General features: G+C 44.1%; 2 protein-coding genes and 1 long non-coding RNA gene across 6 annotated transcripts; 2 read left to right on the top strand and 1 right to left on the bottom strand.

Annotated features, from left to right (window-relative positions):
- Window positions 1-228: 228 nt before the first annotated feature.
- On the top strand, window positions 229-7,813 carry sel1l (SEL1L adaptor subunit of ERAD E3 ubiquitin ligase). Its single transcript, XM_052052732.1, has 21 exons — window positions 229-759; window positions 922-959; window positions 1,474-1,672; window positions 2,005-2,172; window positions 2,371-2,476; window positions 2,610-2,772; window positions 3,114-3,167; window positions 3,520-3,579; window positions 3,678-3,759; window positions 3,840-3,991; window positions 4,304-4,360; window positions 4,456-4,524; window positions 4,645-4,722; window positions 4,814-4,876; window positions 4,948-5,035; window positions 5,106-5,254; window positions 5,731-5,896; window positions 6,066-6,140; window positions 6,213-6,385; window positions 6,463-6,591; window positions 6,982-7,813. Exons 1-21 carry the CDS (start codon window positions 696-698, stop codon window positions 7,225-7,227), a joined length of 2,379 nt encoding a protein of 792 aa, XP_051908692.1. The 5' UTR covers window positions 229-695; the 3' UTR covers window positions 7,228-7,813.
- si:dkey-177p2.18 (phospholipase B1, membrane-associated) lies at window positions 7,551-12,758 on the top strand. Of its 4 annotated transcripts, XM_052052742.1 has the most exons (16): window positions 7,551-8,028; window positions 8,127-8,191; window positions 8,852-8,942; window positions 9,017-9,075; window positions 9,159-9,226; window positions 9,389-9,432; window positions 9,536-9,656; window positions 9,765-9,816; window positions 10,219-10,299; window positions 10,422-10,487; window positions 10,573-10,664; window positions 10,755-10,836; window positions 11,700-11,801; window positions 11,889-11,984; window positions 12,072-12,143; window positions 12,406-12,758. In XM_052052742.1, the coding sequence occupies exons 1-16, from the start codon at window positions 7,551-7,553 to the stop codon at window positions 12,538-12,540; spliced, it is 1,704 nt and encodes a 567-aa protein (XP_051908702.1). In that variant the 3' UTR covers window positions 12,541-12,758. The 4 variants fall into 4 exon arrangements, with proteins under 4 accessions (XP_051908702.1, XP_051908701.1, XP_051908704.1 ...); XM_052052741.1 differs by having other exon boundaries at window positions 11,700-11,984; XM_052052744.1 differs by lacking the exon at window positions 7,551-8,028 and having other exon boundaries at window positions 8,037-8,191; window positions 11,700-11,984.
- Window positions 11,267-12,567, bottom strand: LOC127592223 (uncharacterized). The gene is made up of 2 exons (XR_007960085.1): window positions 12,418-12,567; window positions 11,267-11,971 (listed from the first exon to the last, which is right to left on the bottom strand). It is a non-coding gene; the product is annotated as an uncharacterized LOC127592223 (long non-coding RNA).
- Window positions 12,759-14,316: the final 1,558 nt, after the last annotated feature.

The following is a 14,316-nucleotide window of genomic DNA, read 5'->3' as shown; positions in this document are numbered from 1 at the left end:
TCTTATCTTATCTTATCTTATCTTATCTTATGTATTGAATTCGAACTATTATTTATTATCAACATTATTTTCATCTGTGTTTTTGTACGTCAGACCAGCCCACTCCGACCTATAACTGTGTATCTACACGATTGGTTTATTAATCAGCGATAAACGCTGATTGGCTTCCATGCAACCAAAGTGCAGTGATTGGTCAACATTGTGAGAACAGAAAGAGTTCGGCGTACGATGATTGGTCGAATTGTGAGAACCGGAAAAGCCAAGGTTAATAGCCACTAGCAGCTTCAGTCAAACGTTCAAGTGTTGGTTCTTTGCACAGTCGTTATTAAACGTACACGTTTAGTATTATGACGGCGTTCGTGGCAAACCATTATTGTGACTGAGCTTTTTTGCATATTGCCGATTTGCTATGATTTTATTTGACGCATATAACGCTAACTAGTTAGCCAGACGTCATTTCAGCCATAGTGAAGCGCTTTTGCATAGCATTGTTAGCATATCTGACAGCTGCGTCGGTGGCGAAATTGATAACAACACTTGTCATCCTTTACAACTAGACCCCGAGCGCCCGTGGCTCGGCGAAAGACGCGGGACTTAGTTTGTTTAAATTGCGTCGCTTGTGATAGAGTGACGCAATCGTTGCTGAATGTTGGGACAGAAAAGACTGCGATAGCAGCTCCAGCTAGCGGCTAACCATGGGGAGAGCCCTGTTGATTTGCACCTTTCTCTTCGTCGTCTTCATCTGCGGAATCGCAGCTGGTAAGTATGCAAAAACTGCTTGCTTGTTTTGTTTTATTTGGTTTTGACTTGCTGATGTGTCTGTAATGGGTCCTGCTATTGTGTAAGCTATATTTAGGGACGTAGCACGACTGTGGACTATCTTTAAAGTGAAGTTTAAGGTGACTTGTTGTCGTTTTCCAGACGAAGAGCCACAAGGGAATGACAGACCGGAGTTAAAGGTGCGTCTAAACGGCCTCCACGATTTACCATTGTCAACATTTGACCACTTTTTAAAGTCCCTATAAAGTGTAAAGATGTCTTGCGCTCCCAAATTCCCTCAGTGATGTGTGTGCACTAAGTGCCAGTGTCTACTCAGGCCAACAACAAGGCACTCTAAAGCAGCCATGCCAGCTCGAATGTCACACTGTCAAGTCTCGCTAAAATTAGAAAAATTAAGCCCTCCTCCTTGTTCCCTGCACAAACTCAATGTGGCACTCCAAACCAACCATGCCAGAAGACTTTCCGAATGCTCGATGTCCACAAATTAAAATAACAAAGTTTTCTGTCTTTTTACGTTTTGTTTCCATCCGTTTTTAAATTCAGATGCTAATCACTTTACAGGATCTTTAAGTTAGTGGGACGTGCTCAAATTCTGCCCCATTAAATGCATGGATCCACTTTCGCTATTACTGTCAACCATGCATGTCCAATTATTGGGCACATTATAATGATTCCCTTTCCTGCTGACTGTAGCCCTACCACGATCCCGAATCAGAAGAGGACGACGTCCGTTTAAACTCTAAAACTCTGCCGCCCGTTTCTGCAACCTCCGCCTCCACCCCTCACGCTCATAATGTGCCAGAAGAAGAGAGGCATCCAGGAGACCTTCTGCCAGGAGAAGAGAAGGAGGACCTCCCAGAACTACATGTTCAAGTGCAGAAACGGAAAGAAGGCAAGTGTTGGAAATTCTCCAGATTGCTACTAGCTACTTTTTTTTTTTTAATCACATGCAAGAATGAGCACGGTTCACTAGCTGACTGGTGACAAGAGCAACCTTGACACTCCCTTGAGAAATGACAAGCGCTGCGCACCTGTGCCACGTACTTTATGACCTTGCCAAGCGAGATAGTTTTGGTCTCTTGGATTCCGCTTGCGCTTTTCAAAATACAGCATGAGCTGTGAAATTTCCGATTCACGCAATCACGTTATGTAGAAGTGTGCCACATTTTAAGTGGAACTTTCTGTGTTTTTTATTTTTTTATTTTTTTTTAAACCTCCCTCCAGTTCCCGTCGTGAACGGCGGCACGGCGGACGGAGAGCCCTGCGTCTTCCCCTTCGTCTTCCAAGGCAACGAGTACTTTGACTGCACCACCAACGGCCGAGGGGACGGACGACTGTGGTGCGCCACCACCTACAACTACGACAACGACAAGAAGTGGGGCTTCTGTGAAAGTACGTCGCAATTCGGACTCTGTGCCGGTGCCCACGTGTGTCTGTGTGCATTTAAAAAAACATTTTTTTTTGGTATGTTGTGTGTAATTGGTTTTGTGAGTGGAAGTGCGTGCTCACGCAAAGGCAGGTGCATGTGTTTTGTTTTTTTTTTGGGCATGATCTGGCGCGTTAATAATAAACCCATGTCGTTCCCCATAGCCGACCAGCAGGCGCAGCAGAGACTGCAGGCGCAGGAGGCGGAGGATGAGTACCAAACTTTCCTGCGCATGCTCAACGGCACCAGCAGGAAGAGCCAGAGGAAAGCGTGAGTGCCCGTCTGCTCTCAAGTCGTTGCAGTTTGCCCAATACGACCTTTTTGCATGTCTCCGAAGTGTGTCTTTTCTTTGTACAACTCCACTTGTCTCCCTTGCACCCCCCCCCCCCCCCAACCTCTCCAGGCTGTACGAGAAGCTGCTGAAGGTGGCCGAGGGAGGCCACCAGCGGGCCACGGAGAAGGTGGCGTACGCCATGTTGTTCGGCGACTACATGAGTCAGAATGTCAGCCGGGCTCGGGAAATGTTTGAGAAGCTCGCCGCCGAGGGTTCCCCCAAAGCGCAGACGGTACTCGTTAAACTTTGTTCAGTCATCTTTATTGTATGTCCGGGAATTAGCAAAGGAGATGCATCATTGGAGGGCAGAAGCCAGATGACTAGCAGATTTGGTCACTGAAGTCAGTGGTCCAAAAGGAAGCTAATGTCGCTGAAGTGTTTTAATTTGTCCCAGTTGAGCAAGAAGTAAAATACGGCATTTTGATTCGTTTCAATGAGTGACTGATTAAATGAAAGCAACCCGTCAAAGCTCCCCTTTTAGCTGTGTTTCTTTTTGTTGTTTTGTATTTTTGGGGTGTGCCTCAATTCCTCTGCCATGTTTTTTTTTTTTAAACCCCCCCTCCACCCACTCAGGCTCTTGGATTTCTGTACGCCGCAGGACTTGGAGTCAACTCTAGTCAAGCGAAGGTGTGTTTTGCAATATTTTTAAATATTGCTGTTGTAGTTGTACGCTCATGCTGTGATATAAAAAAATAATAATAATGAAGTCTCTCTTTGACATTTTTATTTACCGGTATTTCATTTTGGGAGTCAATTGTAATTATTTTTAATTGTCACATAAAACATGAATTGTGTACAAAAAAATAGTAAAAATATGTTTTTTTCTTATAAATGTAGTGATTGGTGCAGATTTATTTTTACAATTAAATTTTTTTGTTATAATGACATTTTCTTTGTGTGCATTTTGAAATGTTTTCCTATTTAGTGCCTTATTTTATTATTTTTAAATTGTGTAATGGCCCTTTTTTTGTTATTGCAGGCATTGGTGTACTATACCTTTGGTGCCCTGGGTGGAAACTTGATCGCTCACATGATTCTGGTGTGTTTTCTTAACCGTGAATGAAGCAGCAGCTGCATTCAAATATAAAATTAAGGAATAAATCGATAAATGACGTTTCCAATGATGCAATTGGGTAGGGCTACAGATACTGGGGCGGTGTGGGCGTTCCCCAAAGCTGCGAGTCTGCGTTGACACACTACAAGCTGGTGGCCAATCAGGGTGAGAACGCGTCGCCCTCCGCCGCTCGCCCGTCGCCTTCAAACGGACGCTGACAGCTTTTTCCTCTCCCTTTGGCTCAGTGGCCAGCGACGTGTCGCTGACGGGGGGCACGGCCGTGCAGAAGATCCGGCTGCTGGACGAGCTGGAGAACCCCTCCACCAACGGCATGCTGGAGGAGGACCTCATCCAGTACTACCAGTTCCTTGCTGAGAAAGGGGACGTGCAAGCGCAGGTAAAAAGTAGAAATTAACTCATTCAGTACCAGCCAAGTCTGAGAAGACGTTTAAAAACGTCTTTGGGAGTGAATGAGTTAAAAAAAATTATATACCCTAATTTGAAAGCCCATCTCAAAACGATAACTGCCTAAACCTGATTTGGACTAACCTTTGTTTGAAAGCATACTCAAAACCCAAATCCTGGTTTGAAGACAGACTGAAAACTCAGTTCAGAAGCTCCAACCCTGGTTTGAAGCTCAGATTTCAAACCCAAATGCTGGTTTGAAACAGTCACTGTCTTTTAAACTTAACCTTGTTGCCCTGGTCAGGTGGGACTGGGTCAGCTTCACCTGCACGGAGGACGAGGCGTGGAACAGAATCATCAGGTATCACGTGCCCCTGACATCGTAGTTTTCAAATCTTGCATTTATTTATTTTTGCCCCCCTGCTGATGAATGATCTGACGCTTCCTGTCCAACAGAGGGCGTATGACTACTTCAACCAGGCCGCCAATGCAGGAAATACCCATGCCATGGCTTTTCTGGGCAAGGTGAGTGTTATACTGCCACCCACTGGACTGCAATTGAACTGCTTCAATCTGAATTTTTCTGCAGTCTGAGTTTGGAATGACTTGACAGCTTTTTTCCGTCTTGTGGTTTTCGTCCCTCAGATGTACAGTGAGGGCAGCGACTACCTGCCTCAGAACAACGAGACGGCCCTGCAGTACTTTAAGAAGGCTTCCGATCTGGTCAGACTTACTTTGAAAGCCATCATCCTGGTTTGAAGTCCATATTCGAAATGCTAATCCTGGCTTGACGTTCAAATTTGAAACCATGCAGGGAAACCCGGTGGGTCAGAGTGGCCTGGGGATGGCGTACCTTTATGGAAGAGGCGTCTCTGTGGTAAATGACATGATTCCAGTCTCTGACAAAGACGGCGCAAACCGCTTTCATGAGCTGTTTGTCCTTTTCAGAACTATGAGCTGGCACTGAAGTACTTCCAGAAGGCAGCCGAACAGGGCTGGGTGGACGGCCAGCTGCAGCTGGGCACCATGTACTATAGTGAGTCACGGACCTTCATTTGTTGGGGGGGGCAGATATGTTGAGCAATTTCCGTATTTGTGCACTGCAGATGGCATGGGCGTGAAGCGTGACTACAAGCAGGCGCTCAAGTTTTTCAACCTGGCCTCGCAGGCGGGCCACGTCCTGGCCTTCTACAACCTGGCCCAGATGCACGCCACCGGCACCGGTGTCATGCGCTCGTGTCACACAGCAGTGGAGGTTAGACACACACACACACACTCAGCCGACGCTTTTGCTTCCATTATTTCAAAACACGCTTTACAGTCTGATGCTTTTAGGCAACAGAAACGTCTCCGTTAAATGCTGTTTAAGATAGATGGAAGCTAAATGTTTCGACACTATAAGCCTTAATGATTGACCTTCAATTTGTACATTTTCATGAATTTAATTTGAATTGGAATAAGATGTACTTTAATTGAAAAAAAAATTTCTTTAATTTGATTTATCATTCAAACGTACATCAAGGTTGGGGGGGGGGGGGAATATCCTTTATCCAGATTCACCCCAAATTTAATTAATTTGACAATCAGTTTTTTTTAGTACTTGATGCTACTTCAATCTGTAAATTGCCAACTTTTTTTTTTAATTGTGGTCTTTCTCTCCTTGCTAACTAACAAAGTAGTTGTGAAAACAGATCTTTATTGTGTGTGCCTGTTTTTCTTTTTTTTTTGTAGCTGTTCAAGAACATGTGCGAGCGCGGCCGCTGGTCCGAGCGTCTGCTGACGGCGTACGCCAGCTATAAGGAGGGCGACAGCGACGCGGCGCTCGTGCAGTACCTGCTGCTTTCCGAGCAGGGCTACGAAGAGGCCCAGAGCAACGTGGCCTTCATTCTGGACCAGAGTAGGATAATGTTGTCGTTTTTTTTTTTTTTTTCCCCCAGAGTGGTATTTGAAAATTAAAAACCAGATAGTTACTCCACTGACAAACCTGTATGTACATGGGTGAAATGGAAATCAGATGTTATTGCAGCACTTCGAAACTTGATTTTTTTTCTCGCTTCCGCCACCAGAGGGCGCCAAAATCTTCAACGAAAATGAAACGTATCCTCGGGCTTTGCTTCACTGGACCAGAGCCGCTGCTCAAGGTGTGCTCACACATCCCATTCCGCATATCCCATCAGGCATTGTCATCACGCCGGACCTCTTCTTCCCGTCAGGTTACACAGTGGCCCGGATCAAACTGGGCGACTACCACTTCTACGGCTTCGGCACCGACGTGGACTACGAGACGGCCATCATCCACTACAGGCTGGCTTCAGAGCAGCAGAACAGCGCCCAGGCCATGTTCAACCTGGGTTACATGCACGAGAAAGGACTGGGGATCAAACAGGTACGTGTGGCCGCTGTACCGCAATTTCGACCCTCTTGCCAAAACCCTCTGGGATGACATCACTGGCCCTCTCACAGGACATCCACCTGGCCAAGCGCTTTTACGACATGGCGGCAGAAGCCAGTCCCGATGCCCAGGTGCCCGTTTTCCTGGCTCTGTGCAAGCTAGGTTTGGTCTACACCCTCCATTACATGCAGGACCTCAATGTGAGTAGTCATCGCTTACTATTTTACACAGCTTGTAGGCCCGTGCGGTATTCTTTTGAGTTTGTCCGTGAAGTGGTTTGCATCAAGCAGAAGAGTTCGGTTCAGTATAGAGGGACGTTGGAGTGCAGCGGTCTCCAAATAGGAGATTTTGAGGGTCCCAATGGCACACAATGAAACTATCAGACATAAATTAATACCAAAAAAAACCCTAAATCTTGGGTTTACAACAATAACTGCAAGATTTAAAACAAAATATTCATTCTTTTTCATCTATTGGGAAAATATTGAAAATAATAAATAGAAAAATATTTATCACATGATCAACGTAGCATCACTTGTGATCCGATGACTCCCAATTTCAGCGTGAACTGATCTTGCCTTTGTTGTCAGCTGTGGGAGCTGCTCTCTCAGGTGGACCTGGACCAGCTCCTGGGCCCCGAGTGGGACCTCTACCTCATGACGGTCATCGCGCTGCTGCTCGGCACCATCATTGCCTACCGCCAGCGCCAACGCCAGCACCACATCATGATGCCCCCTCACCCCGCCGCGCCACCAACTCCACCGCCGCCAGCCGCCGCCGCCGAAATTCAGCAGGAGCAACCGCAAGCCCAAGCCGAGGAAGAGGAGCTACAGTGAAAACGGCAGGAAATGAACGAACACTCTGCTGAGTAGCTCGCGCTTGCCGGCTCGACGTGCCCGCATTCGGGTTCGCTCCCAAAGACTCAAAATGGCCGGCGTCGGGTGCAGTTTCTTCACTGGAAGACAAAGATGTCGGACTCCCGGGACTCGGGAACCAAATACGCTGGATTACAAATGATCAAAGCAAATATCATATATTTTCAAAGTCCTGTGGAAGAAAGTGGGGCTTCTTTTCTTCGTGTTTCGTTTGATTTCACTTTTTTTTTTCTCGACAGATATTAGTTATGGAAAGAGTGTAGTACTAAACAAAACCTTAATTTATGCAACACTTGGACTGGGATTTTCCAGACTTTCATTTCTTCCTTCTTCATTATTTAATTTTAACCCCCCCATTTTTTTCTTTGAACAATCACCTTCATTACGACTACAACCCTGAGGAAACTTGGTATTCAAGCAAAACTGAAACCACAATTTTTTTTTCTTTTCAGATGCATGACACATTAAACGAATCAAATGAAACACTGACCATTTTTATTAAGTTTCCAACAAAATTAATAAAACATTGGGAAATATCAAAGAATAATGGATTATTATTTTTAAAAAGGTTGTCTGTGTGGGGAGGCAGTGCTCCTTATTGGTCCAAACCAGCTGCCAATCATCTCTTGTGGGCGGAGCCCTGTCACGAAAGTGCTGAACTGACTCGCCGCAGGGGTGCCCCACTGACAGACACCGCTCCTACTATGGGGTGGCTTTGCGTTGCTGTGGCAACGTGTGTGCTGGTGTCACGCTGTGTCAAAGGTAAAGTGCTGGAAACCCCGTCTGGTGATGTTTGTATTTTTACTCAACGGCACGCAGCGTTTTATTTATCAGTAAGCAAAGAATCTTTTATTTCTAAGGTGACCTCTGGTGGTGGAAATATGAAGAGGGAATACGGCACTACAGCAAAGAAGCACTCAATAAGGTAGTGTTTACTTTTAAAAATATATATTTCCATAGTGAAATTGCTTTGTTTGCCGCACCTCAATCGCAGTTCGAGGCTAGCTTTTAACCTTTTGTTCTCGGTTACCTTAATTAATCCGTTTTAGAAAGTTTAACGAAAATAGTTACTGAAGACTCTCGATGGCGTATACGGCGATGAGGGTCATTTTCTTGAGTTATTTGTTCAACCTCATCTTGTTCCTGGCCTACTTTATCAAAAAGTCGGCAATGTGAACTTTCTCGCGTATTGTGTCGAAGTGGCTCAACAAGCCGGCAGGACATATTCCGCATCTCAACGCAATAACAAGTCTCCCAATCAATTCTTCAACATCGATGTAACATCCTGTTAGACGTTAAGCCTTCAAAATTAAAGCACAACAGGATGTTGACAATTTCACCACACTTGCTTTCCCACTACGGTAGTTTTCACTTTTTATTTTGAAGGTCTGACTTTTGACCGGATACGTTCCTGTCTATTTCGGATGTTTTGCCTTTAGGGGGCGCTCGATGTCATACAGATTTCCGAAAGGCAACAAATCACATGGATTCATACCTCATATTGAAGACCTGAATGAGGGCTTGAGGATGTTCGAATGTTGTTCCTCTGTCACCAGTTAACTTAATAACAACCATTTCTCTTCAGGAGTTTCCAAACAAAACTCGTCCCGTCGGCTTCAAGCATCCAGCCTTCCAGTGTCCTGAAATGAGCCCCTCTCCTTCAGCCCCTTCCTCAGGTGGCTCACAGGCCGTCTCATGAATACATACATGCGCACCGCGTGATTTTCCTCATCTTCATTTTTCCTTCTAGTGGAGTTGGTGAAGGCAGGTGATATCAAAGTGGTTGCCGCCCTGGGTGATTCTCTCACAGTAGGTGCTGCTTTTAAACATTTTCTGTTTTTGTTTTCTAGCCTTGTTGGTCGTTTCATTGTGTGTGTGTCCTTTTCGTACAGACGGCCATCGGTGCCAACGCTACCACCGTCCTGGGCATTCCAATCGAGTTCCGTCACGTTTCTTGGAGGTGAGGCAACGAATACCGTGTGGACGCCCATCGAATTGGAAGTTTTCATTCATGATTTGTTTTTTTTAACTCCAGGAAATTATGGCATCAAGAAGCATTTTTCTTAAAATTAGACTATTTGAAGTGTCCAGGGATTGATGAAATGTTTATATGGTTTTCTAGCATCGGAGGTTATGGCTCATATGAGGACGTCATTACTTTGCCCAGTAAGTGTTGTTGTTTTTTTTTTTTTTTAAATCACTGTGGACATATTTCATTTTTTCCGATGCTGCCTTCCTTTAATCACATGATTGCGTGTGTGTGTGTCAGACATCATCAAACTTTTCAATCCCAACCTGCTGGGTGCCGCCCGAGGCAAAACGCTTCACGGCATGGAGGCTGACCTGGGCCAAACGGGGCTCAACCTGGCCGTGACGGGACAGAACACCTTGTATGAAATGTTCCTGCCTCGCATAAATGCCATTTATGTTTCCATGGCAACTCACGTCTGTATTCACTGCTACCCCACCTTTCACCACGCGCACTTTTTCTTTGCCAGCAATCTCCCTGGTCAGACAAGACATTTGATTGACACGCTCAGAAGTTTTGAGGTGAGGTAAAAAAAAAAAAAAGGATGCTCATCACGTTGAGTTCTCCCTGTCCTTCATATTTTTCATTGTTGCAAACCTTAAGTGACCAAAAAAAACCCTTATTTTTTTTCATTATATTCTATACATTTAATTTCTTTTTTGGGGGGGGTGAAATGATTGTTGGAATTTTATTGTGTCAAATATCAGAATCGACATCGGCCTCAAAAAGAAAAAAAAATCTGATCTGTTGATCGCCAATAAAAAAAAAACAATGGACTTGAAAGTCAAAGTGTTGACTATGATGGTCAAATGTATTGGGACAGCACAAAAAGCGAACTGGAGGACGGAGGACAAAATTGTGCAGGCAAATTTAAGTCTGCCCTGTTTTCCTTCCATCGGACATGATTGTCTTTCTTCCTCCAGGGTTTAAACTTTGAACAAGACTGGAAGCTGCTGACCATCCTCATGGGCATGAACGACATCTGCGACTATTGCAAAGACAAGGTGCGTCTTTCTTCTTTTTCAGTCTTCTCCATAATCAAGAGTCTGTTTGTTTGGATCTGTCTGTCATCTATCCAAGTTCATGTATCTGGAAGTGAGTTTTCTTGATTTTTTTTTCCTTCAAGGCGCTCTTCTCTCCCGAGAACTTCATTCACTACATGACTGTCTCCTTGGAAATGCTCATGAATGAGGTCAATGACAAATCTTGAAAATAAAACGATAATTATGTCACTCGCATTCATTTTTACCCGATGGCTTTTTTTTTTCTCCTTTCAGGTTCCTCGCATGATCGTCAATGTGGTGCAGATCCTTCCCATGCAGACGCTCAGGGAGGTGCAAAAGCCCACGCCGGGCTGCCTTCTCCAGCGGTGAGTGGAATCACCAAACATCCTTGCTTGAAAACTTGAAGGTCAAAACGTAAGTTTTAACGGTCTAAATATGAATTTAATCGACTTCAGCTCCTTCTGCTCCTGTCTGATTGAACCGGTGGCCCGTTCTGCTGAGCTACGTGAGCTGGTGGAACTTAATCTGGAGTTTCAGGTGCAACCATGACATCCTTTTACTGTTCCACACTCTCAAGTTTGTTGTACTTGTCTAAGATCTTTATTCATTCATTCATTCATCTTCCGAGCTGCTTGATCCTCACTAGGGTCGCGGGGGGTGCTGGAGCCTATCCCAGCTGTCTCCGGGCAGTAGGCGGGGGACACCCTGAATCGGTTGCCAGCCAATCGCAGGGCACACAGAAACGAACAACCACTCACACTCACACCTAGGGACAATTTGGAGTGTTCAATCAGCCTGCCACACATGTTTTTGGAATGTGGGAGGAAACCGGAGCACCCGGAGAAAACCCACGCAGGCCCGGGGAGAACATGCAAACTCCACACAGGGAGGCCGGAGCTGGAATCGAACCCGGTACCTCTGCACTGTGAAGCCGACGTGCTAACCACTGGACTACCGGGTCGCCCAGATCTTTATTTATTTATTTTATTTTATTTTTGCTGCACTGAATTGGCTTTTTTAAGACAAAATGGCCAAAATGAGCCCAATAAGGTTAATTCAAACCAAAATGTCAGACTTTAGCGACATTTCTGGTATGACTTGAGTTTTTCTTTTTTTTTTTTTTTTTTTGGTGCTTCAAATCAAGATAGACGTGTCTTCCAAATTTCATGTTTTTAAGTCAAACTGGCTTTGAGGCCCCCCCAAAAAAGTGTTCTACTGTCCTGGAAATGGCCAAAAAGCCCCTTCTTGTCTTTTTTGGACTAAAATAGCTTCCGGTTCGTGGCATAGGTTATTATAATTTATTTATTTTTTTGCTGGTATTATTATGATGGACATGCCTCCCAAATCTCATGTTACAAAGTGTCCCTGATAACAATTTCCATTTTGACTTCCTTCCACAGAGAAGATTGGAAGCGTTGCTGCTCGCCGATCGCTTCTTCCGAGATGACTTTGCGGTGGTCTTGCAGCCATTTTTAAAACAGGCCGACCCTCCTCGCCTTCCCGTAATCCACAACAACAATCCTGTGACATCATCACGCACGACATCCCGTTTCTTCTCGCTCACTCGCTTGTGTCGTTTCTCCGAGCAGAGCGGCAAGATCGACATGAGCTTCTTCACCCACGACTGCTTCCACTTCACCATCAAAGGTCATGAGGAGCTGGCCAAGGGCCTCTGGAACAACATGGTCAACCACATGATGGCTATTAATTTGATTTTAAATTTATATTAAAAAGAAAAAAAAAAGCATCACTCCATGCTTCTATGTGCGCAGTTTCAGCCAGAGGGAGGAAAGACGGTTGTGAGCAGTTTTTCAGACCCCATCACTCTCGTCTGTCCACCCATGGTGAGGTGATGATGTAATATATTAAACCATGACCGTTTTGTGTAGTATTCTTCAATGGGAGAGATGTGATGAGCATCATGTGAACAATATTTTTCCAAGTCAATTTGGCTATGTGCTATGACATTGAGATGAAATCACGGTCCTTTTAAATCAAATTATACCAGAAATGTTTGTCTGGTGTGGTGCTAGCATGCTAGCTCTGATGGAACGTTTTTTGTTTGTAATTGTATTTTATTTTTAAATTCTGTTTGTGGTGTCACAGGAGCATCCGTACATCTTTACTCGACCACCCTCCGCCACATCCGGTCAATATTCCAGACCCCACACCCGGCCAGTGGTGCTCATCTACTTCCTGCTGTCTATCCTCGTGGCGTTCAGGCGTCCTGGTTTTTGGTAGGACTCTTCCCAGGCAGGTGAAGACAGCATCACCGAAAGTAAGCCTTTTCAAACAGTTACGGAAAGACAACAATGAGCCTCATTGTATTACATCAAACGGCGAAGACCTTTTTTTGAAATGCTGTTACTATTTTTTCAATGGTACCTATTTAATATGTTTTATGTTTTTGTCTTGTCAAGAGTCTTTGAAAACAAATATAATGTATTTATAAAGCTCTATTTTTGTGATTGATGTTTGTTTTAACCTTTTCAGCACCATGTAACCTGATAACATGACAAGGTGTCCACTGCAGTAACCGCTGTCCCCGAAAGGGCTAAATTACCACCTTTTGTAGCAACAATACATTCGTGTTTAAACAACCAAAACAAAAAAAAAAAAAACACTGCACCGTATTAAAAGGCGTGACGGGTGTTATTTCTGTATTTAACACTTTCGCAAAACACATTGTATTATTGGACGCAGGCATGGTAAACACTAGCTTAAAAATACGGTAGCATGCATGCACACTAGCGTATGTATTTAAAAAGGCTGCGGGGAGCAAAACTGAGTTCGGTTGCACTTTATTGACGTATTTAACAATATACTCACGTTATCTATTAATTTTTTTCCAATCAATCTTCACCTTCTGCATCTGAAATGAACAGCTGGGCAACGACACAATCAAACATACCAGGTTCCCTCGCGTCATTGTCAGTCAGTGCCGTTGCCGGGCGGCTCCTCAGAAAGCTCGAACAGTGCAAGCAGACACGTTAGCCCAAGCGTCCGGAATCCATTCACAAATTGTGACGTAACTCGCCTGGCACTGCCTCCCAGTTTTAGTCAAACTGTGTTCGCCATCACTCCCACGCCGCTTGCAATTTCACTCTGCCCGTTTCTGTCCATCACCCTGACAACCAAGCACAACAGTAAAAGCTGATTTCACACGTCTTGTTTGTCCTCTTCTTCTCTACACCGTGGTTCAGTGGGATGTCGATATATATATATATATATATATATATATATATATATATATATATATATATACATACACTGTACTGCATTTATATATATATATATATATATATATATATATGCATTGAAGCATTGAATCCTCTTGAGAAATAATAATGGTCAAGTAGAGAGCCAAAGAACACAACCAAACAACTATCCTTTAATATGAAAAACGGCACACCACAATATTAAACTTTAGAATGATATACCAAACAATGAAACTTTGTGTCACGCTTGTGTTCAAATATTCCATAGTTGTTGAAAGGTTTATACTCATTCCGCAACGTCAATGCTAGTTTTGTTAGCCTGCCTATGTAATTTTTGCATTGTGTGTTAGCATTAAGCGAGCGGACTTTCTTCAGCCAAGGTTTGCCTTTGTAAATACACAAAGTTTAAATACCTTATTATTATTATAATTGTCCTTTATACTACAGTATATTTATAGCCCTCTGTAGAAGAGCTTCTACATCAAGATAGTTTGTTTAGCAGAATATACAGAAACTGAATGCACTCTGTTTTGTAAACTGGTCTTGAGTTTCTTTTTTTTCTGTGGAGCAAAAGATATTTATTGTAAATGTGAGATTCATCATCGAATGTCTGATTCTCACTCTATACGTGGTGCACCTGCAACCGTATTGTTGAGCTCATTGTGCCTGCTGGCTTACATAGAGGTCTCATTATGAGCTTCAAAGAAAACGTTATTCATGTTTAAACAAAAGGGCCCCGTTACCTCATGCAGGGTAAACATGGGTGAGGTGGCCTTTTATTGTCCGCGGAGAAGAAAAA

This window comes from Hippocampus zosterae, chromosome 19 (assembly GCF_025434085.1).
Source record: "Hippocampus zosterae strain Florida chromosome 19, ASM2543408v3, whole genome shotgun sequence".
Classification (NCBI taxonomy): domain Eukaryota; kingdom Metazoa; phylum Chordata; class Actinopteri; order Syngnathiformes; family Syngnathidae; genus Hippocampus; species Hippocampus zosterae.
This window is presented reverse-complemented; position numbering and strand designations above follow the sequence as displayed.

What these genes read in the sequence shown, in the direction of transcription:
- sel1l (XM_052052732.1), top strand. Translation starts at nt 696, where the DNA reads ATGGGGAGAGCCCTGTTGATTTGCACCTTTCTCTTCGTCGTCTTCATC. An exon ending in AGTGCAGAAACGGAAAGAAG is followed by an intron (nt 1,673 to 2,004) that starts GCAAGTGTTGGA and finishes ACCTCCCTCCAG; the next exon opens with TTCCCGTCGTGAACGGCGGC. An exon ending in ATGGAAGAGGCGTCTCTGTG is followed by an intron (nt 4,877 to 4,947) that starts GTAAATGACATG and finishes TGTCCTTTTCAG; the next exon opens with AACTATGAGCTGGCACTGAA.
- si:dkey-177p2.18 (XM_052052741.1), top strand. Translation starts at nt 7,551, where the DNA reads ATGCAACACTTGGACTGGGATTTTCCAGACTTTCATTTCTTCCTTCTT. An exon ending in CCGGGCTGCCTTCTCCAGCG is followed by an intron (nt 10,665 to 10,754) that starts GTGAGTGGAATC and finishes AATCGACTTCAG; the next exon opens with CTCCTTCTGCTCCTGTCTGA. An exon ending in AACTTAATCTGGAGTTTCAG is followed by an intron (nt 10,837 to 11,699) that starts GTGCAACCATGA and finishes TTCCTTCCACAG; the next exon opens with AGAAGATTGGAAGCGTTGCT.